The 23,525-nt window shown below is 38.6% G+C and overlaps 2 protein-coding genes across 5 annotated transcripts; one reads left to right on the forward strand and one right to left on the reverse strand.

Moving 5' to 3' along the window:
- Nucleotides 1-907: 907 nt before the first annotated feature.
- LOC114155035 (transmembrane protein 252) lies at nt 908-3,952 on the forward strand. Of its 2 annotated transcripts, none has more exons than XM_028034678.1 (2): nt 908-1,401; nt 1,544-3,952. In XM_028034678.1, exons 1-2 carry the CDS (start codon nt 1,136-1,138, stop codon nt 1,764-1,766), a joined length of 489 nt encoding a protein of 162 aa, XP_027890479.1. In that variant the 5' UTR covers nt 908-1,135; the 3' UTR covers nt 1,767-3,952. The 2 variants fall into 2 exon arrangements, with proteins under 2 accessions (XP_027890479.1, XP_027890480.1); XM_028034679.1 differs by having other exon boundaries at nt 910-1,401; nt 1,547-3,952.
- Nucleotides 3,785-23,339, reverse strand: pgm5 (phosphoglucomutase 5). Of its 3 annotated transcripts, XM_028034676.1 has the most exons (12): nt 23,222-23,339; nt 22,801-23,105; nt 19,565-19,727; nt 19,329-19,475; nt 19,086-19,211; nt 18,805-18,995; nt 17,945-18,099; nt 13,111-13,226; nt 9,584-9,719; nt 8,155-8,338; nt 4,636-4,773; nt 3,785-4,194 (listed from the first exon to the last, which is right to left on the reverse strand). In XM_028034676.1, exons 2-12 carry the CDS (start codon nt 23,056-23,058, stop codon nt 4,105-4,107), a joined length of 1,704 nt encoding a protein of 567 aa, XP_027890477.1. In that variant the 5' UTR covers nt 23,059-23,105; nt 23,222-23,339; the 3' UTR covers nt 3,785-4,104. The 3 variants fall into 3 exon arrangements, with proteins under 3 accessions (XP_027890477.1, XP_027890476.1, XP_027890478.1); XM_028034675.1 differs by having other exon boundaries at nt 22,801-23,325; XM_028034677.1 differs by lacking the exons at nt 3,785-4,194; nt 4,636-4,773 and adding an exon at nt 4,846-6,770 and having other exon boundaries at nt 22,801-23,334.
- Between the last annotated feature and the right edge of the window lie 186 nt (nt 23,340-23,525).

Here is a 23,525-nt window from a genome sequence, read left to right on the forward strand (position 1 = left end):
ACAAAAAAAAATACATTCACAAAAAGGTTAAAGATCTTTAGCATAAGCATCTACAATCCAGCCTCAAATGTATGCTGACAGATAAACCAAGTGTCTTCGCAGTCGTCAGAGAAGATGGAAAATGTGTCTTTCTTTGGTTAATGAAAACATGTTTATGGAAATATTACCCATGACCTGTGCAAAATGTGTTAAAGTTCTTTGAGAAAAAATGTTGTGCAATGCTTTAAGGACCGAACGTCTCAACCTGACAGCTTTGTGGTAGCTGTGGAGCTGAGGGGACAGAAAAAAATCAGTCCAAGTTCTGTTTATTGAACTTGGACCTTGTACCATGAGTTTATAAACTAGATTAATAAATGTATTTCAGTTTCTTTATTTGTATTGTAATATTTAGCTTACCTGTTTTGCGACGCTACTGACCGATAGGTTTCAGGTGTTATAAAACCAGCAGGATATTAGCAACTGAAAGCTTAAGATGGAATATTGCAATAAGAAAAGATATTAAGCACTTTATCCTTCTTAACAAAATTGGCAAAAATGAAGATTCATAACATCTACCAAGTCAAAAAAACATGAGACCTTCATTGCCTCTTGCTCCCCACTACCTCACATGCACACTGAGCCACAGTCACACTTGTTAGCCTTTTAATATCAGTAAAGGATAACCTGAGTAAATAAAAAGCAGTTTTCAAATGATAAAAAAATTTACCAAGCTAAGGAATACCAAAGGATAAGAATAATGCTAAATGACTAATGAGACTCAAAGTCATTAGAATCAGGGCACTTAAATGCTTCACAGATATAAAAGAAATTACAGAATAAATACCATATCATCAGCAAACTTTAGCCTTTAGCACTAGCGTTATTGGGTTTATTTCCCCTTGTGCTTTTGTCAAACCACAGACAACATCTCTCTCATACTTGTGACCTCCCTGCGTTAATATACAGCCCAGCTGGGAGGAACATTACCGCCACTTCCTTTTACAACTGAGGAGGCATAGCTGCTCACCGAGACGTGCGTCTAAGCGGTGCCGAGACATTTTTGAGCACATTCATTTATCTGAGATGTGAATGCACCGTTGTCATTTAGAGGACATCTCCAACTTGCACTGAAGAAGCAACATTCAGAAAATCAATCATGGATTTGAAGAAACAGCTGTTGTCCTTTGCCCGCATGTTCTTACCTTCTGTGGGATTTGTGTTCACGTGCATCGGAGCCTACCTGGTGTTCCAGCAGGACAGGCAAGGCTTTGATCACAGTATGGTCCCTGTTTACATCATGATCGCCTTCGGCTTCCTGGCCATGCTCTTCGGGGTGTTCTGGAGCCTCTGCCACACCATGAGGAGCAAGATGTACCACAGAAGAAGACATGACAGTGACATCCAGATCTTCGCAGTTGAAAGGTGAAGCAGCCTGTAAATGCTGGCACTGATTTTTTTTTTTTCTCAATCTTTACGTGATCACACTTGCATGTAAAAGAAAATTGTTAAAATTGTTAATGTCTTTGATAAACCCATTCTATCTGAACCTGGATCTTCTCTCCAGCAGGCCGAGCACCTTTCCTCCTTCGTACGAAGAGTCCCAGAGTCCCTGCTACGTCAGTCCAGGCAGCATGCATGAGGCGATTGTATCAGTTGATGGAATTCCCATGGTTTTGGATGTTGCACCTCCACTGTACACCCAGAACAGTTCAGAGAGTCCAGACTGCAAGTGGAGCTGGGAGCAACCACCTCGATACAGCGTGGTGGTCCATACTGAACACAGATAGATGGACGCATGTGAAGAGATGTTCCATCCAACACCAAAGGAGAAATGGGTTTTTAATCAACTCCCTAAGAGCAAAGACTACTAACTAGGAGAAGGTTCCTAAAAAATTATGGTCATCACTAATTTTGTGACTTTGCTTTACTGCAAAATGACATCAGCTGCTGTGTCAACACCCAATCTGCACGGTCTCAGTGGACATGGTTTTCTGGGACTTTACTGGGTAAAAACCTGTTGCGTTGAAACTGAAATGTGTGTTTAAGTTACTTGAATGATTTTGCTTCTGGATCAAAAAGCTTTTTTTGCTCTTTTAGCAGTCCATCCTCAGTGCAAGTTGGACTGTTCGGTTGTGTAACAAGTAAGTCAGAGAACTGAATAACACCTCTGTTATATTTGAGACGTTTTACAGAGTAAGATCAAAATATTTCCTAAAGATATTGCACACTGTCGTACTGCTTGTGTAATAATGTATATTTTGTTCCTCAGATGGTCTTTTATCAAGGCTCAATATTGTCAACGTTTTTATATTTATTTTTCAAATTTTTATGTTGCAACACACTAAAAACAGTTAAATTGTCTTTAATAAATCCTGTTTTATGTTAAACCTGAAGTTACTTTAATTAAAACAAATGAACTACCTTATTTAGGCTACAACTAAATTAAGTTACACCAAACTAACCTCTGAGTAAGTAAAACAAACAATACACCCCAAAACAAAATACAATACTTAACACATATTCATCTTTTTCTCTCTTCCTATTGATTGCACTTAGTGTTATTAAAAAATTCAGTAACAATACAGATAACTGTTTTCAACCCGTTGCTTTTAGAAAACATAAAAAGACCAGGTGAACCAAGCAATCCAGGGAAATGATCTGAAACTTCTCACTCAGATCATTCTTCTCAGAGTTCAGCTGAAGGGAAAATTGGGGAGCAAAAAAAGATCATTTTGTTAATGAATAGTCCCACAAAATGACTATGACTATATTTAGTCATAGTCATTTTGTGTTTAGTCAAGTTATTCAAGTCAAAGGTTGCAACCACAACATTATAAAAACAAAGAAAAGATTAACTAGTATGTCAACAGGACACCGCAGCTCAGCAGAGTTTGTTAAGAAACTTCAGGAAGTGTCTCATGAATTTTATCTATTTAATTATATCTCCTTCAAACGTCACACCATTTCTGTGCTTATGTCTGTCACGAGTACCAGACAGGTCGTTTAGGTCCAAAACGCCTGACGGTTCACTTCAGCATAAACATTCAGGTGAAACAGTAACCAGAACTTCATAGCCAACATGTTTTTAAAAACTTTACAAATGTGATTAAAAAGACTTTTTTTAATTACATGATTATATTAAAACATCATTTTGCCATGTCCCTTATCATTTTCATGCTAACTCATTTTTTAGAAAAAAGGATTTGACTATTAGCAACACATTCAATAACGCCAGCAGTGACCCCTGGCACCATAAAGGAGTCAGATGGAGCAATAACCTGTAGGGACCGACAGCTAACGTTTGTATGGCTGAGTGACACATCCTTTAGAAAATCCACTGGCTTTATCCTCAAATCAGAATGACGGCAATCAACATGTTTATAATGTCCTGCTCTTGGCGTCTCATCTGAGCGGTGTAAAGATCAAACTTCATAACTTCTTATCACAGCTCAACAGCTTCAGTTTGTTTCCTGTTCAGATGGAAAACAAGAGCTGTTCAATCACAGCAAATAAGTCCAGCAATAAGGACACTTCAGTGAAATCCCAATATGCCAAAGGGCAACAAGGAACTTTGAATATGTTTTTATTTCCTTACAATCCGAATGTGCACAAAGGTTGATTTATGAGAAAGCTATAACTTTTCTTTCTCGTTTTGGTGAAGAAATTACTTATAATCTGTAATAACAAATTATATGTGCACTGTAAAATGTTCAATATTAGCAAAAGTTAAAAAGAAACAATCTTGTAAAAACGAATAAGCTTCCACTGAGTAAGGTGTAATATAAAAAATCAAGAAACATTGATATTCTGTTGTCACTTTTGTGTTTATTGCTTTTATAGCTTCCACTATGTAGCTACTGCATCATTTAAATTTGCTTCATGTTTATCAATATCTGACTTTTTATTGTGAACAAAAATGAACATAGATGTGCAGCTGTGACATTTTTGTCTTTGAGAGACAAATTCCAGCACAAAAAAAAATACAAATTCTCGGGTTAATAACTGTTCCAAGCAAAGTGAAGCTGCAGAAATAAGTATAATTCATCAGTGTGGGCATGATAGATGCATATAACGTGTGTGTGGGCGTGGGCGTGTGAGTGTGTATCTCCCTCATTCTCTTTTAACTCATGTGATGACGTTTGGGCCGCGCCGTCCTGTTCTCTCATGAATGTTGGAGATCTTCAGGGCGATGGCAATGAGAGGACCCAGCACCACCTGCAGAGAGAATAAAGCCCAAAGTAAATATGTAGGGAGATCATTGTTTCACTCTGAAATGAATTAAAGAAAGAAGCCTGGCTTTTATACCAAATAAACACCTCCAAACATTTCACAATACTGTTATTCCTCGGTGGTGGGAGCTTAACTCCTCTTCAACAAATGAATAAATAAAAGATGAATAGCAAAATAAATAAATAAATAAATGGCAAATAAATCCATGGGTGATTTGTTTCTTATTCATGCATAATTCTTACTCTCTTAAATGTTAATGATCCATTCACGACAAAAAAGTTCACGATCCTAAAGTCAAAACAAAAGGTTTTAATGAAGACAAAGTAGTTGTAAAGCGGTTTGCCCCTGTTCCAGGTTGCAGGTGAAAGCAGGAGGTGTGCGCAGGTCCTTCTGCGTGTGTAAACAGATAACACACAGCTCCCCTACCTGAGTCTCCCTGCTGTGTCTCTCAGGGTCTCTCTCAAAGCTCTCAGCATAAATGCGTATGGTGGCACCCGTCCCTCCACCGCTGCCGCTCATCCGAAACACAAGGCGGGAAGAGTCGGTGAAGATAATCCTTAAACCCTGGAATAAAATAATAATAATTAGAACCTTTACATTACCTTTTTCCAATTAATTTAAATGAGTCTTTCTGACTAATATTTAGGTAATTTTCTTTGGTTAGCTACAGTATATAATTCAATTTACAGAACATATATAAATAAATGCACTTTAACCAGGATTCCTTATATCTATTTTTACAGTTGCCTCCCTGATGTGCATTGGAAGCAAATTTCCTCTAGATGTCGCTGTCACTGTGCCGTTTGTTGGGAGTGAGTCATTTTTAACCATGTTCAGCAGTTAAACACAGCAATATTTTAAAATGATATGGTCTTAAAAAAATTTCAACGATGATGCCAGATTTTTTGGAGCTACTGAACTAACTCCAGTTTTTTTTTTTCTTTTTTTTTTGAGAAAAGAACATTCAGTGACCCGTAGTTTGTTGTCGTCATCTATTGAGCAAACAGGATTTTACTGTGATAGGTTAGTTAACCATATCCCCTGCATAGTAACATAAAGTTACTATGCAGTACTATACTATAAACTTAAAGTGCTATATTTGAGAAAGAAAATTGTAAGAACTTCAACATTTGTTTCTGTGCTGATAAGTTTAACAACAGAATACCTTTATTTCATCTGTTAGCTTTTCAAAGATTTGTCAACAATATTCCCCACCTCAGGCATCAAAATGTAACAACAGTTCAGTTCAGTTTTATGGATTATTTTTAGAACAAAAGTCACATGGGCTCTCCAAGCAGTCAATGAGGGGAGAACATTTTAGACCCTTCGCTGATAAACAGAAACCTCTGGAAAACTCCGGTTTCTGTCCTTTATCATGACTCTGGATGTTAGGAGGGAAGTGGAAGCAAATGTTAAAAGAGAGTCAGTGATAATGAGAGATGTCCGCCTGTCTGTCTGTATCTGGGAGTGTGCCGGCTCATCTCTAACAATAGAGCAGCAGTTATCAGCGGGCCGTCAGACTAATGCTTGTTAAAAACACGATCTGCTGCAGTGCTCAGAGGCTACGTCTTTAAATGATGTGGATTTTTCAAAAGATATTCACACCCCATCAAGATTTTCCACATTTTGTCATGTTACAACCACATCTTTCAATGTGTTCAATTGGGATTTTGTGTTTTTACGGACAAAATTTTGAGAAGTCTTCCCCACCTTACCCTGATACTATAAATAAAATCTAGTGCAACCAATTGTGTATGAAAGCACCCTTCACCAGGCACAAAAATTGTAAATAAAGCCTACTTGTGTGTCATGTAATCTCAGTTTACATCTCAGAGGTTTGTTAGAGAACATTAGCGAACAAGCAGCATCAGAAAGATCAAGGAACACAGCAGACATCTCAGGGAGAACGTTGTAGAGAAGTCTAAAGCTGGGTTAGGTAGAAAAAAAAACTAGCTTTGAACACTTCACAGAGCACTGCTCAGTCCAATATCTGAAAATGGAAAGAGTTTGGCACAGAAGCACACATACCCAGACCAGGCTGTCCACCCAATTGACAACTCTAACTAATGCATGCTATGACTTAAGAGGCAGGACAAAAAATCTAGTTGTTGAAAGAAAGTCAGAGTGTTCTCTGCTTTTAGTACCCATGTAGCTACAATGACTTGCTGAGAGATTTTGCAACCTTATGGTGATTAACTTAAAACATCCAGGTGAACAACTACAAATCAAGTAAACATAAAAAAAAGCTGACCCGCGTAATGCAAATGCTTTCATCTAAGACAAGTTGATTATAAATTTATCTTTTGAAGAAAAGTGGAGATGAGAACTGAAAGATGAACATGTCGGTGCCACATTTCCCAAAAACAGACAGCTGATCAAGGGGCTTAAATCCATCCGTTCTCTGTCTGATATGCAGACAATGCCAGATGAATTCAGTAGCCAACAACAGAAATGCTGCCATGCAACTGCAGTGTAAATCCTCCAAGCATTGTCTGGCACATTTCTGTTCGAACGCGTTTGTCTCTGCGCACCTACTTCCTCCCCCCTCTGTGATGGAGACCCTGCAAGAGAGACGACAGCTGATATAATTTTGTCTTGGGAGGAATGTGAGTCATTAGGGGGTGACTGGGTTGCTGGGGATTTACCATTTCGGGGTGACTGACTAACTAGTAGCAAGACCTGCTGTATCCATACTGAGATGTGCTTTTGCTTTTGAAACCCTAAACTGAAAAGCTCAGAGTGTGTGCGTGTATGTGGGTTGACAATATTCTTGTTGGGAGGAACTAAACCTGCTGAAAGGAGATTGAGTAAATGCTAGTTGTTGTAACATTAGTTTCTAAGAAATAAAAATGATCACACCTTTGTTTGCGTAATAAGAAAGGGAAAAGTAGATTGTGAAAACTTGAAAGACAGCAAGTGAGTTCAAAGGGTTGTGACAGGAAGGTTGTACTAAGCAAACATGTTACCAGTGTGTGTGGAGACCTAAACTGTATGCTGTGTGTATATAGACAAGTTTATGATTTAAAACTAAAGATAAGACGTGCATATCCAAACGAAGCCTCGCAGTGGGTGGTCTGTAGGGTGGGAAGGGCAAGTGTGAGACCTTCTTGGTCCCATTTAGATTTTTTAAGATGCTTTTTAAACATTTTATCTTGTTTCTCAAAAACCTTACCAGTATATACGCAAACTTCATAAAATGTGGTCGAGTTGTGTATTATGAATGCAGTTTTCATTTCACTTTCCACTTTTTATTTCTATGTTTTCAACATGCAGTTTATGTCCCTTTTTAGTGACACTTTCATTGAAAAAAGATTTTTGAATGAACAACCTTTGCAACTGGATTTCCGTTTTAATTGTATAAAACAATCACCGATTTTCTCGAGTTTAAAAATTTTTGTATGAAAGAAATGCTGCCAATTCACATTTTAAAGTTCATGAAATACGTCAATAAAGAACTTTATTTATTTATTATTTATTTATTTATTTTCAAAAGGGGTTAAAACGTTAGAAAATATATTATTGCTTATTTAAGATGAGAACAGAAGTTAATAATGGCATTCACAAAATGCACTTTCTGTGGCTGTCTTTAAAAGAGCCTTATTTGTATCCATTACAACCACTGATGGGTCAACCGAATAATACTGTTTAGATTTTCATTATGGCAACTGTTAGGGTGGGATATATTAGGCCGTATCCAGTGAAAACCAGATGATAACTGCTACGTTTTTTCCCCTTTGTTACATATAAATATTGTCACACCTTGTGTATTTTACCAAAGACCACCTAAGGTTTTAATAAAACATTATTTGTTTTAACATTTTTGGGAGTTTTCTTTTTTTTTTTGTAGTTTGCAACTTTTTACAGTTTACATTTCTTCAGTCCTCAATTTTATCTCAACTTATTTTTTCATGCGACATCCTACATCTGGAGCTGTCTCACACTGACCTGGTTCCGAGCGACTGTCCCGTCCACTGGGTCAATGTACTCAAAGTTCTCTGCCTTCTCCACGCTGTAGACATGATCTCCAACAGCAAACTTCTGATTGCTGAAAGCCTTGTCTGAGATTACGGTCTCTAGATCCCTCGTCAGGTAAAAGGCTGCACGTGGGTCCAAGCCTTCATAGTCAAACCTGAAAATCACAAACAGACAAATGGACACATATATTCAAATGAGACATCGCTAGGCTCAGGGGGCTGAAAAAACTGAATTCTCAGAGATGATTAATGGGGGTGAATGACTTATATTTTTTTCCAAATGCTGACAGATGTTTTAAAAATCATGATCATGCATGGCCCTTATCCTAACTCATTTGTCCTTGCCATTTATGTCTTGTGGGAAATATTCATCAGTTTATAAAAACCTTCTGTGGGAATATGCAGAACAAAGCTAGAGCAACTATCAATGGGAACGCTTTCTGCATAAACTGTCACAGGGGAAGGGGTGAAATAAGGACAAATTACATCCAAGTGAGATGTTGGCCCACAGTACTTAATTACTGTAGGCCAACAGGCTGGTAGGAGAATGGAAAGCATGGTTACTTAAAAAAAAAGGATGACAGGGGCTTTGGTAGTGAGCTTGGCCGAGCAATTCTGTTTTAAGTCAGAGATCATGCTATCAATAGCAACCAAAAATCAAGATTTTTAGCTATAAATTTTACACATCAGCAAATCAGCTTAGCATGCTGCTATTAAAATAGCCTTGGAAAAGCAAGAAAATGGCTGACATACTAGAATTATCTGATTAAAAAGCAAACTGTGAGCTAACAGAATTAAGTTATGCTATGTGCTATGCTAACATCAACTAATATCCTTTTATTAAACCAACAGAACCCTATATTCCATCATTAGTCTCACCTTTTAACTTAGACAGCATTACATCTAATATTGTGATTGTAGCATTTGTGCTATCAGTTTCCATAAAATGCTAACATTACCTACAGCAGCAACATTAGCATTATGGCTAACACGTTAACATATGCTAAAAGCAGATTTTATACCATGACTTGCTTAAGCTAAAATTTGCAAACAGCAGTATTACAATACAGTGAACATATTAGGTTCTGTAGATCCTTTCTGCCAAAGCACCACCAGCCACAACAAACTTGAACATACTTGGATTATGTGAGTTATGCAACATTTAATTTTTCTTTAGGATAAATAAAGTTTTATTAAATTGAATTCAATGTGAAATCTATACCTAAAATGCTGACATTAGCCTTTTGGATTTGAATTGCAAACATTTACTTTAGTTCACAATGCACTGAATTGCTCTTGAGTCATTGCTATAGCATTCATAATTTGACTGGAAAGATGAAAACACAACATTATCACTGCATTCAGAAACGGATGACTGAATGTCTTTCAGAGATCATCACCTGCAGAAGTAGTTGCGTCCAAATCTGGCCCAGTGTTCCCTGACAATCTGCTCCACGCCTTGTTTCCTGGCTGCTATGATGGACAACCATGCCAACACTGACCACAGACCATCTTTCTCACGAATGTGGTCAGAACCTGAGGAAGAAAAGGAAACAGAATATCACATTTCTCAAGAAATTTGTTGCATGGTTTCAGACAAAGCATCCAAAGAGAAGCATTTGTCTCCCATAATCTTGATGTTAAGCAAACTATGGAGAAACAGCTTATGTTACTCTCATTAAGATAAATGGCAATATTTAAGCAAGAATGCACCCAATGAATTCCTTTAAAACATTGTTAATACAATGAGCACCCTGCAGGGTGCTCGACTGCCCAGTGTATGGGTGACTTCCATATAGCTTGAGGTCACTGACACAGAAAAAAATATTGACATTTTTGAGAAAGTCTGTGATAGATCCATGGTTACTTTAGTAAAACAATGCTAAACCATTTTGTTGACTTAGAACAGACAGGGTTCATAAACAACCTTCCTGTGTCAGGCTAGTCTGCCTGCAGCTTCTTTCCAATTAAAATCATACGTCTCATCTGATATAGCAGAATGCTGAACATGGACTTAGTCAAAATGGTGAGGGGCAAATTTACCCATAATCGGTCTCTGTTGGGAGTTACAAAGAGTGGCAAAAGACAATGCCGAACATGCCAACACAAGCAAGGTCTGCTGCTTCCACTAGATACAGACATTCACACACACCAAGAAGAAGATCACCCCCAAAGTCTCTTTCACAAGAAGGCTTTCAACAGAGACAGCTGCACCATAAAGGTATCTCAAAGGTTAAGAATGTGACAGTAATGTTTCCATGCTAGAGCTAGAAGTGGGAAAAGGACTCCAATGTTTATGGGTGTCTTTCTAAGTTCATTGCATCTGTGAACAGAAAAAAAGCATCTTTCTGTCTCTTCTACTCTGTAAATTAGCCTATACAGTTATTTTCCTCGTCACGTACTGAAAAGATGAGAAGAACTGTTGATCCCTGTGTCCGGCTCCATCAGCGTACAGTTGTTAGGAAACTGACAGTTGTGATTATCTAAGCCCAGCTTTACTGTCTGTCTACCCTTTTGTCTGTCGCTCACTTTCAAAGAGGGTCACCCTGTAAAACAGATTGAAGATCTGTATCCTCAAAGCACAGCTGCACTCATTAATGAGCGCGCGTTGCTGCAGTGATTTTCTTTTTAGCTCAGCTCTGCCCCTTCATCACCTGCTGCTAGATAGCCCTTAAAAACATGTTAACATAACTTTTCTCTAATGTTTTGACGAAAATATTTTTGCACAAACTCTAGCAGATGATTCATTAATAGTTTTGCTTTTTTTATCTTAAGATCAAAGGCCTGGATAATGAGAATCCCAGTGTACAGGAACGTTGCAGTTCATTCTAGTGAAGAGCGGGAGCGGAGCACAGCTCTAATGATTCACTCTGCAGGGCTCTCTCGCAGCTTTTTGCCTTACAAGGATAGACAACGAGTGAGCTCCCAAAATCCTCTGGGCTCTCAAACTCTCTGCTTACTTTCCTCTGCTTACTTTCCTCTCATCTCGGTCGACACTTCTTCAGTTCAGACTCGGCCACCGTCTGTTTTCTTCTCTCATGTTCTCACCTCCCAGAATCCTTCTGCTTTTACCTCCACAGTTTTACTCTGTGATCCATAAAATTGAGTGGACCAGAAAAAGACAAAAATAGAAATGTTCCCTAGTGGGTCAGATTTAGAATGACAAAAATCAACAGCAACAATGCTCATAATTTGCAAAGAATTTAAATTGTTAAAATATAAGTTAGAGTTAAAATCATTTCTGGCATCTACAGTGTGTTAACATGCCTCTGAATTTGCATTTACTAAAAAACATTTCCCGTGGGGGTCTGTCGGCATGTTGCGGTGATTCACGAAGCCCCTGTCTCCTTTTATAGCAGAGGAATGAGGATTATTTACACATGCGGTCAGGGTCACAGCCCTATCATCTATTAGAGTGCTCTGACCAGGGCTGAAGGCGACCAGGATGTACTGCTTACAACTCTAGACCTGAAATAGACTGAAAGAGAAGCAAAGCTACGACACTTAGGCTGACATACGATCACTTGCCCGTTTGGCTGTTCCTGCTCTGATAATTAGATCCCGTACAGTGCTTTGCAAAAGTGTTCATATACATACCTTGAACATTTGCACATTTTCCCCAATATACAATAACAAATGTCAATGTATGTTTCAGAGCTTATGTGGTAGAAGAACACAAAGAGGAAAATAATTGTGAAGTGTAAGGAAAATGCTTTTCAAATCTGAAAAGTGTGGCATGGTGTTCCCTGCTTGGATCCCTTAAGTAAAATCTAACGTAGTCAATTGAACTCAGAAGTCAGTTTTGAACATCTCAGACCTCTGTTCAATCTATTAACCAAAAAGGTAAAAGGTATGACACAACTTAAAACTTACACTGTGACCTGGGAAAGGAGCAAAGCAGCCAACAGGCCCAATGTAACTCTGAGGGAGCTGTAGAGATTAATAGCTCAGGTAGACAAAGGTCAACTGACTAAACCTCCACTCCACAAACCTGACTTATAGAGTCAAGAGAAAAGTTCCTGCTTAAATTAAGCTATAAAAGTCTCCTTTGAAATATATATATTTTTAAAAATGTAATGGACACAGGAATGGTGGAAGATGATCCGATTGGAGAAGACAAGAATTCAGCCATCTGGCCAACTGCAGTAACACAGTTTGGTGGAAAACTAAGCTTTGGATCCAAATGTATTGACAGGATTATTAGTTATTGCATTCTAAAAATTCTGGCAGACAGGAAAGAAAATGAAGAATAATTGAAAGAAAGCCATGTCATCGTCTTTTTTCAGTATTTGCCACAAGCCATATAGAGAACATAGCATGCATAAAAGGAGAAACAGGTGAAACAAAAATTTGAAATGTTGTCCTCAAAGCAAACAGTGAAAAACAAACACTTCTGGAGTCTAATCCTATGCTGGACTCTTGGGTCTTTGGATCTTTTGTTTCCACTGATGCAGAATGTCTTATGAAGTAGTATTAAACAATATAAAGCAGGAAAAAGACTTTCAGAAAACCTACGAAACTCTTGATCAAAACTCAGAAACTTTACAAGAAAGTTTATATCCTTAGATGAAAAACATATCAGATTAAAAGAGGTTGAAGACTTCTGCACAAATACATTTGGAGTAAAGTAAAAACAGCTCTGTAGAAGCTGGTCAGTGCAGTACTAAAATGTAGGATTGTTTTTAAGGCACCTTGACAATAGTTGATCCACTAGGAAAGAGGGTGAGGGGGATTTCTCAAGCACAAAACCTCACAAATTCTCCAAGCCAATCCACAGATTTGCATCTATGATCCATTCTTTCCTGTTCAACAGTCCGCTTCTGCTTTTGTTTTTATTATTTTAACTGCACAAGACATTTTAGCAATCACAAATCTCTCTTTATGAGCCTTTTATGTTCGGAGTGTGTCCTTGTGTGCTAGATCGTACCAGTTCCAAAGCTCTCCTCCCCACATAGGGAACAGCGCCCAGAATCCATCAGGTTCCCAAAGTACCTCCAGCCTGTGGGAGTCTCATAAAGGGCCAGCTTCATGGCTTTGGCTACCCTACAAACAGCACAGAAGAGAGAGACACACAGAGAGAGAAGCAAAAACAAAGTTTGTACCTTTGCTTTTATCAGATCAGAAGGGTGAGTCTGCAAACAAATCCTCTGACCTTTCAAATAAAGCAAACCAAATGCTGCATGACAGCAGCTATCTGCCAACAGTTCATCCAACAACTTAATAAGGCAAAACACTGCAGAAACAAAATGAGTCAACCTTTCACTCTATGTGCTCTGAACACAGGCTACAGTATGTAGTCACCAAAGAACAGAAGAAAAGAGGGATTATGGGCCTGCATGTTTATACATCCTATAATGGGGTCATGAGGAGTGAGCTGTGTGTTTGTGTGCGTGAGTGTGTGTGTGTGTGTATGTCAAATATGTGCGAAAAGAAAGGCAAAGGAGAATCAGGGGCTTTTCCCACAGCAAACCGTTTTTCCTATGAAATATTTTTTTCTGTAAGAAGAAAATGACAAATTTCTGGGGTTAATTTTCCCAATTACAAAATTTAAGTCAAATAAAAATTCAGAGTTGATCAAGTTTCAAAAGTGCCAGAATTCAGTAAATAAATATAATGCTAATTAAATAATTATTCGTGGTCATTTAAATAAAATTGAAATACTGGTGTACAAAAATAAAGTCAGCGGAAGCAAAGAAATGTAAGAAGATGTTTAAAAAGAAGCTTTCATTTTTATGACATGTATGTGGTTCTTTCAGACTGTGAGAGAGAGCAATACTTCAAGCAGAAAACAAGGAGGCAAAATAAAATATAACAAAGTTTGGCTACAGTAGGAATAATAAAGTACAATGTTATCATCAACATGATAACATGTTGCTACCCACACACCATCGATACGTTCTCTATGATCACAGCAGAATATAAACACTCATGCCTACTCCAAGACTTCTTGAAGCAATATTCAAACCAGCAAAACAGATGTTTCAACCAAACGGGCAAAAATGTAGACATGTCAGTTCTTGAAAACCTACTGGACTATGTCTGAATGTGGGTGGCTTTTAGGGTTTTTAAGTGGTGGTGAAAACATCTGCATAATAATCTTAGACGTAAATAAATCCCTGCAGTGTTCGGTGCAGTTGTTTACAAGTAGAAGGGATGAATTACCAAATATGAGTAAACCCGCTTGATCTCCCTCTGGGGATGCAAGCACTGGAACGGAAAGCCTGGCATTCCTTAAAAGAAAACAAACAGACCCCTCTGATGAGCCTGTGCCGTTTTAAATAGCACGTCCACTGGCCAAAATAAGCCAAGAGTCTCAATGCAGGAGGGTCGGCTTTCAAGCTAAATTACAGACAACAACAAAAAGTGTGAGAATCAATTCTCTTTTGCCCTTATAACTGCACTGATTGATTGAGAAAAAAAGTCCAGGACATAAACAGTTCACAGTTAAAGTAACTGCATGCCCCTTCGATCACTGTGGTGCGCTCAGTTTGAGCAGCTGATGAGTGAAGGCACAGCTCTTAATTTTGTCTTGAAAGAGGAGCTGTAGCTTGTTCCTTATCTTATTACACATTTCCAGCACCATCTTCAGGGTTGTCACTACCTCTTATGTTGCTCTGGTTTCAACAGTGGCTTGATTATATTGTCCTGCTGCAGAGCCCCAAAATCAGGAACCTTTGAGCCAAGTGAGCCTTTAGGGCGGGGAGGGGTATATCTGCTGTATAACCACCTTAAGCGTATTTGACAAACACACCATGCTATTTTAGTCGAGTAAACAATGTATGCCAAAGAGGAACAGTAGAAGGTTTCTATTTACATATTCAATCCTCTGGCGTTATTTTGAAACTAGTTTCCCACAATAGCAAAGGATATGCAATAAGATAAATGTCATGTGTGATTTTGTTACAGTGGTTGCCAAACGTGCGCGTGCATCTTTTAAAATTCACAGTTTTTGTGATGTAGGAAATGAGATCCAGATTAATCTTTTCAAAGGCAAAAACAGAAACAAAAAAAATTGGTTGCAAGGAAAATACTAAAAGATTAAAAAAACAACCAGGATGCATAATCATGCACAATCTTAAACAATATTTTGTCACCCTACAGATCTTCCAGATATAGTTCTTGATCTCAGGCTACACCATTTCAAAACTTATTTTCTTGTGGTTATGTTATTGATTTACTTAAAAAAAATAATGCTTGGTCACACTGCAAAGTTGAAGAATAAAATAAATCAAAGGTTTTGGGTCAGATCTGGCAGGAAATCAAAAACTGTTCATCAATTTTAACCAAAAAAGTGGTACTTCCATCACAATGCTGCTCTCACCATTTTTCACTGTGTTCATATTATTCCTTTGCAGATGTACAGTGTTGCTTTTTGTGCTGACAATACATTTTAGAATAATAGCCAAAAGTTCAAGTTTGATTCAATCAGACCATGACTGAATCAAGGCTTTGGGAGGTTTTTAGTCAGGCCTGGATGTTTTCTTTATAAGAAAAGTGTTTTATTTTACAGCCACACTCCCTAGGCCAGATATTTGAACAGCTGGTTGTTGTCACATGCAGAGAACCTGGATTATCAGGAAGTTTTTGCAGCTCCTGTGTCTTGTCTTTTAATTAATTCTAAAGGAATGTCCAGCTTAAGACAATATTGCCCACACTTCTGTTGACAAACAAAACAAGGAAACATTTTCAAGTTTTCAATGGTTTCATGAGTTGATAACACAGAGAACTCTAACAATACAGTTTGGAAGAGAGTATCACACATTCTTCACCATACGGTGGGCATAAGTGTCAGGATCTGTGTTTTTCTATGTGTCTTGAGTTTTTCTGAGTCTCTGTGCCGTCCTGTCGCCCCTTGATCATTCCCAGGTGTGTCTTGTTTCTGTGATTACTCCCTGTGTGTTTAACCCCACCTGTGTTCCTTGTTCCTCGTCGGGTCCTTGTTAATTCAGTGTCGTGTGCACCAGTCTGTTTTGCATTTAGCCTGTTTGCTACTGACGTTGAGCCCTGGCTTCCGCTCAGTGGTGCTGCTTGGTTTTGTGGACTTTTTGGACTTCATTATTAAAAATCATTTTCTCTCATCTACCTGGGTCATTTGCGTCTGCCTCACCACCTCACACCATCACAATTCATGACAATAAGGTGCTTTTTAAATGACAAACCCACAGGGAGTCTTTGTAGCAGAATAGTTTACCGGTCTGATCGGATAAAAATGAATGGTTCCAGGAATAGTCTAAGTAGCTCTTAAACTCCATGTGTATTTTTTTAATGATAAAGCCACTGCAAACAACCAAATGTCATGTAGGTAATTTAATTTAATAATGCCAGTTGAAAATCCATGCCAGTGACTCAGTCCATCCCTACATTCTTGAAGTTAGGACAAGCAGACGTTTTCTTCAAAATGTACATACTGCTGTCCTCTCCTCCATGACTGTATCAGCTGTTTCTTTTTCAGTTTGTGTCAAGAATGACACAAACATAGTCATCCCCATAGGGGTTAATATAGCTGGAAAAACATGTCACCTTTTCAGCTGATAAATTCCTTACATTTCTTGAATATGACTGTACATTTTTCAAAATACAAACAATTGCATACAGAATGCACCCGGTTGCGTTTCTACAACACTGTGCTTGACTAGCCAGAAACACAGAGCAGGGGGGGAAATCTCAGTCGAAACTCCCAGAGACACCATCCTAAAAAGGCTCACACTTGGGCTGACTCCAACATTGCACACACCACACCACCAGGCATTTCAACACTTCCTGGAGTTTGTCAGAGACATGCAAACTTTTCCCTGAGTGTTACATTAGGAACATGAGAGGTAGCAGTGCAACTGAGAGTTGAGCAAAGTGAGTGTTGCAAGTGTAGTGGGTATAAAACTATAGGTATGTGCTGCTTTATGAGAGCACAATGCAAAGCAAGGTAAATTATTCTAAGGGATATTTCTCTTTTTGAAGTACACAAGAAGTTGCATAAAGGCATTGCAAAGATGAGAAAATGGGCTAGCATTTTTCTTTTACTCATTTTTGTCTCTTTCTTATTCAGCACAACAAACGCTGTCTTTAAAACCACTTTGAAGCTTTTAAAGGTCAAATTTTAAATAAATGCATAGCTTTTCAGGTATTTCATAAATATGAAGGTCCACCAAACACAAAAGGATAAGATTAAATATGGTCTTGCTGACAGGGACAGGACGTTTGTATTAAAGCAGGACATGATCTAAAGTTCTTGTTAAAAATTCTCAGTAAGAGTTGAGGTGGTATCTACATTTAATTGCAGAACATCGGCCACTCATCACAGTTTTAAATGACAAAGACTAAGATTTTTTGTACAGTTTGCAGTCAGTAAATTAGATTTCAACTAATCTTGTTAGAAACACTGTTTTGTGAATATATTTATAGGTCTGACTGTCTGACTTGTATCCATTCTGATTAGTTAACTCTATAACAACCTGTTTTCGACAGGCAGCACTCAGAGGAGAGCTCCTCTGGGACTTCTCCGGCTGAGAAAAACATTAATGGGGATAACTTTAGCTTCATCGCATGCGTTTACTCAGCACTCTTTGCTCGACTCTTGTTTTAAATGACAGGCAGTATTTATGGACAGAAATAAAATCAAGGGTTTGTAGGAAAAGGATTTTTATGTGAACTCAACATGGTGAGTATCTCTTTTTCAGATTTCGAGCTTCTTAAGAGTTCGTGTAAAAAGTCATTGTATCCTCAGACGACTCCTTCCTTAGTGTGGGTTTGTGTGTTTGCTGTACCTGTCGAGGGCTGCGCTGGTGGCCATACTCCTAGCAAAGCCTCTGGCGCCATGTTGTCTGAAATAAGGGATGGTGGAGAGGTTCGCAGCTATGACTGCAACTGAGTCCGAAGGGTTCACAAAGAAGCCGTTTTCTCCGAGGATCATGTACCGGTCCTGGTACAGACACATCATGCAGAAAATTAGGAGTCACATTTAGATAATACATATTATCTTTTAACTTCTTTTAAACAAAAACGGCAAAAATTATACGCATAAAAAACGAATCATCAACAAACAGATAAGGTCTTTGATGCTCAGACACTAATTCTGTACTATGAAACTTGCTCCTTCTGAAGCGTATTTTAGGTATGGCCTGGGCAAGCCATCTGACTGCCAGAAATACTTACTAACTCACCAAACATGTAACTGAAAATATTCCCTCCATTTATTTATACCATTCACTCTCTGCTCATTAAACACAGGCTTGTATAAAGCTAAGAATGAGATATGACTCTGTATTCCTCCATGCGGGGCATGTTAGGGGAAACAACAGGTACATTTCAATAAAACAGAAAAGTCTAATGAAGGAGCAGTCACCCTGTCAGATCTTTGAATAATAAACGGCATAGATAGAAATTTCATTACGATGTGATGAACAGAACAAATTTTTGCATTATTATTGACAAACCCTCATTGGTTTTTCTGCCTTTATGAACAAGCAAACAATTAAAAATAAGCATTAATTTCTGATTTAGACCTGGAGGCAATGTGAAAGTGATTCCTGTCTCTGTCTGACTTAAAATAGTCAAGTCTGATCACTATCAGGCCTGCAGCTGATTTAGAAGCCAACAAGTTGGAGTGCTGATATGAACACCTTACCCCATCTGCATCAAATGCCGCTCCAAATCCAAACTCGCCCCCTTTCATAGCGTCTACCAGAGAGGTGGCGTAGGTCAGGTTAGGCTCCGGTGGTCGACCACCAAAGTCCTCTAGGGGGACGCAGTTGACAGCAGAATTGGCCGGTGCCCCAAGCTCGTCGCACAGAATCCTTCTTACATAGGGACCCATCACTATGCCAACCAACATAGGGAATATGTAAAGCAACTAGTGAAATTATCTCGCTTCATTGTAAAATTTATTACACTGGGTGCCTAACTCACCTCCATTCATGGCATCTATGTGTATCTTCAGCTGATCTGGTCCTGTGAGGAGACTTTTAATGGCAGAAAAGTCAAAGATGTTTCGCAGCATTTGGAGGTAGACTTCAACTGAGTCTACAATCTCCACTGTAAAGACAGAGGAAACTATGTAGGACTGTGCAGAATTGATTTCTGACTTATCTCAAATATATATTATTCCACTTAGAGGAGTATATATTTGCACATCATGCATGAGCTTTGTACCTCTAAAAGGTTTGAACTTGTTCTCAAGATCAAACTCTTGTCTTCCAAGCCTTGAGAGATCAATGCGCAGTTCTGGGCAGATGGCATACTCCTCCAGAGTCCGACTCACCTGAGAGATTCTCTCCATCACCGTGTCAGTAGACGGCCCTTCCAGGCAAAATTTTGATTCAACTTAACACCCAAAAACCAATGATTTCAACAACTTCTGATGTCCAAAACAAATGCAAAGTCTCTACCTCCGTTAGCCACGTTGAACTTAATTCCAAAGTCTCCGCCAGGACCTCCGGGGTTGTGGCTCGCCGTGAGAATAATTCCACCAATTGCCTTGATTTTCCTTATGATGCATGACACAGCAGGTGTGGAAAGAAGGCCATTGAGACCGATTACCAGACGACCAATCTGAATGGAAAAGATGGCCATTAGAAAAAAAAACATCTTAATTTTACTTGTTATACAGCACTTTGAGAACCGCTCATCCCCTTGAACACTTCCAGATTTTGTTGCGCTACAATCTCGAACTTCACTGTATTTTGAGGGGATTTTATGAGATAGACATCAAAGTGGTCCATAGAACATTGAAATTATAAATATGTATTTTCAATGAGTTTTTTTAATTGATGTGAAATAAAAGAAAATGAAGATAGAAATGTGAGAGGCAAGGAAGGAAGGAGTGGGGAAGTTTTTTTTTATAACAATATTTCTAGACATTTCTTGTTGAGATTTTACAAAGACCACCACAAATTTATGCATAAATAGGAAGCAGAAGGAAAATGAAACATACTTTCAAACTATTTTTTTTTCAAATAACAAAAATAAATGTGGTTTGCATGATTAATACCCACCAACATGCATCATAGTATGATTTTGTGTCCAGGGTGGATGGACAGCGGTAGTTTTTCAATAAAACATTTGTTTTGCATGCCTTTGACCAGAACACTCCTTATATTTGCTGTATCCTCTTCATCACTTGTGACAAACCATGACCAATTTTCGTTCAACAACTGCTTTCTTCTTGCTGCTCTTCCAAATGTCCTGTCATGAGATTCATCCACCAAAGTTGTGGATCTCTTTATTTCCTCCAGAGTTACTATGGTCCTTGTGGCCGCTTTTCTGGTTAATGGTTTCCTTGACCAACATGTCAGTTCAGACTGATGCCAAAGTCTTGATAAGTGATGGATCAAACACAAATAGATTTTTCAGAACTTTACCCCAGACCTGTCTGCAGATGATACCATTTCTTAACTCATGCTCTCTAACAAACCTCTAACGTCTTCGGAAAACAGCTGGTTTTATCTCTTTCTCTCCACTTCTCAATTATGACCTACTTTGTTGGTCTGTCACTAAAAATACAATAAAAGTTTTGTAGTTGCAATATGACAACATTTGAAAAATCTACTGTTAACATTTTAAGAAGGCACTCTATAATATATATATTTACATAAAAATCTCTGTTTTGACCCAAAAAGGTTAAAAAGAAAGAGCTCCCAAAATTGTATCACTTTACAGGGACTAATTTACAGTTAGCTTTATCAAGTAAATGATCTCCACCCAAGTGGGTGCAAAAATATCAAGGCCACACTCACTATTTATACTTTGCATGCTACTTATAAAGTGCTAATACCTACATCCTGCACATCAGCCGCTCTAAATAAGAGTGCCCTCAGCACAAAGAAATTCATCCTCCTGAGAAAAAAAATTGATTTTATAAAGGACAGCTTGGGGTAGTGAAAATCTGAATTGGTGTGAACTCAGCTATGAGTGTAAATTAGAAGGGGATGGAAGGCCTGGGTTTGTGTGCCAAGTGGTGATGCTTCATAGTTGGGTCTTTTCCACACTCTGTGACAGGGGTATCCCCAGTGTGTACAGTTCAGCTGTGGAGAGGTGTAACTGTGCTGCGGGGGCGAGCTGCTGGTGTGGCCGAACGTAGGCAGGAAAAGGAGCAGGATGGATGGAAGTGCTGATAAGGCTGACATCAGGAGACATTTGGCCAAGGTCAGCAGAAACATAAGGACTGATGTCAACAAAAAATTATATTCCCTTTTGCTCTTTTTTTCCTTTGGAAATAGTCCAAGGTAAACTTCTCACAGCACAGAATTTTGGAAGCAACTTGGGGAGTTTCCTCTGAGTTTTCTTAATCTCTCGTCATATTTTTGCAATCAACAGCTGACGTTATTACAAGTTTCTTCTTGTTCTGTAAGTGTTCTCTAAGACACCTTGGAGACCTTCACATAATAGTTGTATTTATGTTGACATTTACTTACACAGATGAGGACTCTGTTTAACAATTAAGATAATTTTTTACTACAATTTCTTGCGCTAGATTTTATTTGTGTCATCTAATCTGAGTTTGAGGACAGACCAAAGTCCAAGTTGTAGGCCAGGAGGATTATGATAAAGCTTATTTAATGAAGAATAAAAAAAAACACGTAAGGAGTCAGGTCACCAGACCAACAAAGGGAAACCAAAACAAACCAAACCAAAAGCAAGAACCCAGCACTGTGTGAAGGAGAATATGGAGCTTAAATACTGAGAAGGATGATTACTAGACGAAGAAAAGACTGGAAACAGAACGAGGCTGTGAGGAGAGACTAAGCAGGAAGGTTGAGGAAAGGAGGTAAATGAAAATGAAGAGAGAAGAGGAAAAAAATAGCCAAGGGAGAAATACTGAGCAAAAGATAAGGCATAAGCATAAGCAACTAAGCGATCAAAAGTGGAAACGGAAACAAACCCAAAAACTCAAAGACAAGATCATGACAGTTTGGGATTATCAGAATAAATATGTCACTTTTTTTTTTTTTTTGGTTGTAATTTTTTCTTTTTCAAAAATAATGTTCTTTCCACCTCACATTACTCACTACTTTGTATTTTTTCCCCCCTCCACATTCCTTAACGAACACATTTATTATAAATAGGGTAACTAAATGTGAACCAACCAACTGTGACACAATGTGGGACATGTGCTGAAAGGTGGTGTGAAAATTTATGTTTCCAGCCTAAAAATAAACACAATCAACAGGCCAAAGTGCTTTAACACTAAAACACACAGCCTGATAATCTCAATCTACTCATTTACTTTTAGTGTAGCGATTGCTTTTCATAGCATTTTATTATTATTATTATTATTATTATTATTATTATTATTATTATTATTATTATACTTTATATTTATTGATTAATTTTATAGCTTTTGGGGGGATTTCATTGGTTGTGGTGTCTCCAGGATTGTGTGAATCCATTTAGATTTTTTTTTTTTTTCTAAATATTTGCCTTTGGGCGTTGGAGACGTCCCTGCTTTATTCATTTATTGGATATTAGCCAGATATTAGAACACAACTTATTCTTATGTGCTGCTTAAAAAAAACGTAGAGCCAACAATTAGGTGGGACATAGTTTAAACTTTGGACCAAATGACTTAAGTACTGCACGCCCAAATGACGTCTAATATTTAGTGAACTTCTCCAGCTCTCCTTACCCCATTGGCAGCTGCCATCTGCACTATCACCTCGATGGCAGCCCGGCTGAAGTAGCGACCGTCGCTGCCCACCACCATGGTGCAGCCCTGTCTGTCCCGCAGGTCGATGGAGGACAGGAGGCTCTGGATGTAGTTCTGCAGGTAGTTCTTCTTCCCCTCAAACACCGCAGTCTTCCTCCGCAGCCCGTTGGTGCCGGGCCGCTGGTCCTCAAAGGGAGCGGTTTGGACCGTCACCACCGGGATGGGGCTCGTCTCCATCCTCCTTCTTGTTTTCTATCGCGACCCAGCGGGGCTGAAGCAGGCGGCTGGGAATAACCGATCACGAAGTAAAAAAAAAAAAATTAAAGTTGGAAAACAAAAAATTGTGGAGTCCAGGTGGCTGCTTACAGCTGAGGAGGAGAACGAAAAAGTTTATTTTCACCTTGACAACTTAAGCCAAGAGAGGAGCATCCCTCTATCCAACTGCAAACCTCCCTCTTTTCCTAATAAGAATGAACAACTGACAACAAGAGGAGAGGAAAAAATCAGGGAGGGACTGAGCTTTCAGTGTTACAATCAGCTGAGCCTCACGCCAAAAATAGACATCTGACTGAAGGGAGTAGAGGAATTGTGCTGGGGCCCGGAGTGCAACCGGACACTATATCTGTGTCTCTACTGTCCTGACACCCCGGTGAGAAACACACTTAAAAAACAAATGGTTAGACCTTAAGCAAAAAAAAGGAAGT

Source organism: Xiphophorus couchianus, chromosome 12, assembly GCF_001444195.1.
Source record: "Xiphophorus couchianus chromosome 12, X_couchianus-1.0, whole genome shotgun sequence".
NCBI classification, from domain to species: domain Eukaryota; kingdom Metazoa; phylum Chordata; class Actinopteri; order Cyprinodontiformes; family Poeciliidae; genus Xiphophorus; species Xiphophorus couchianus.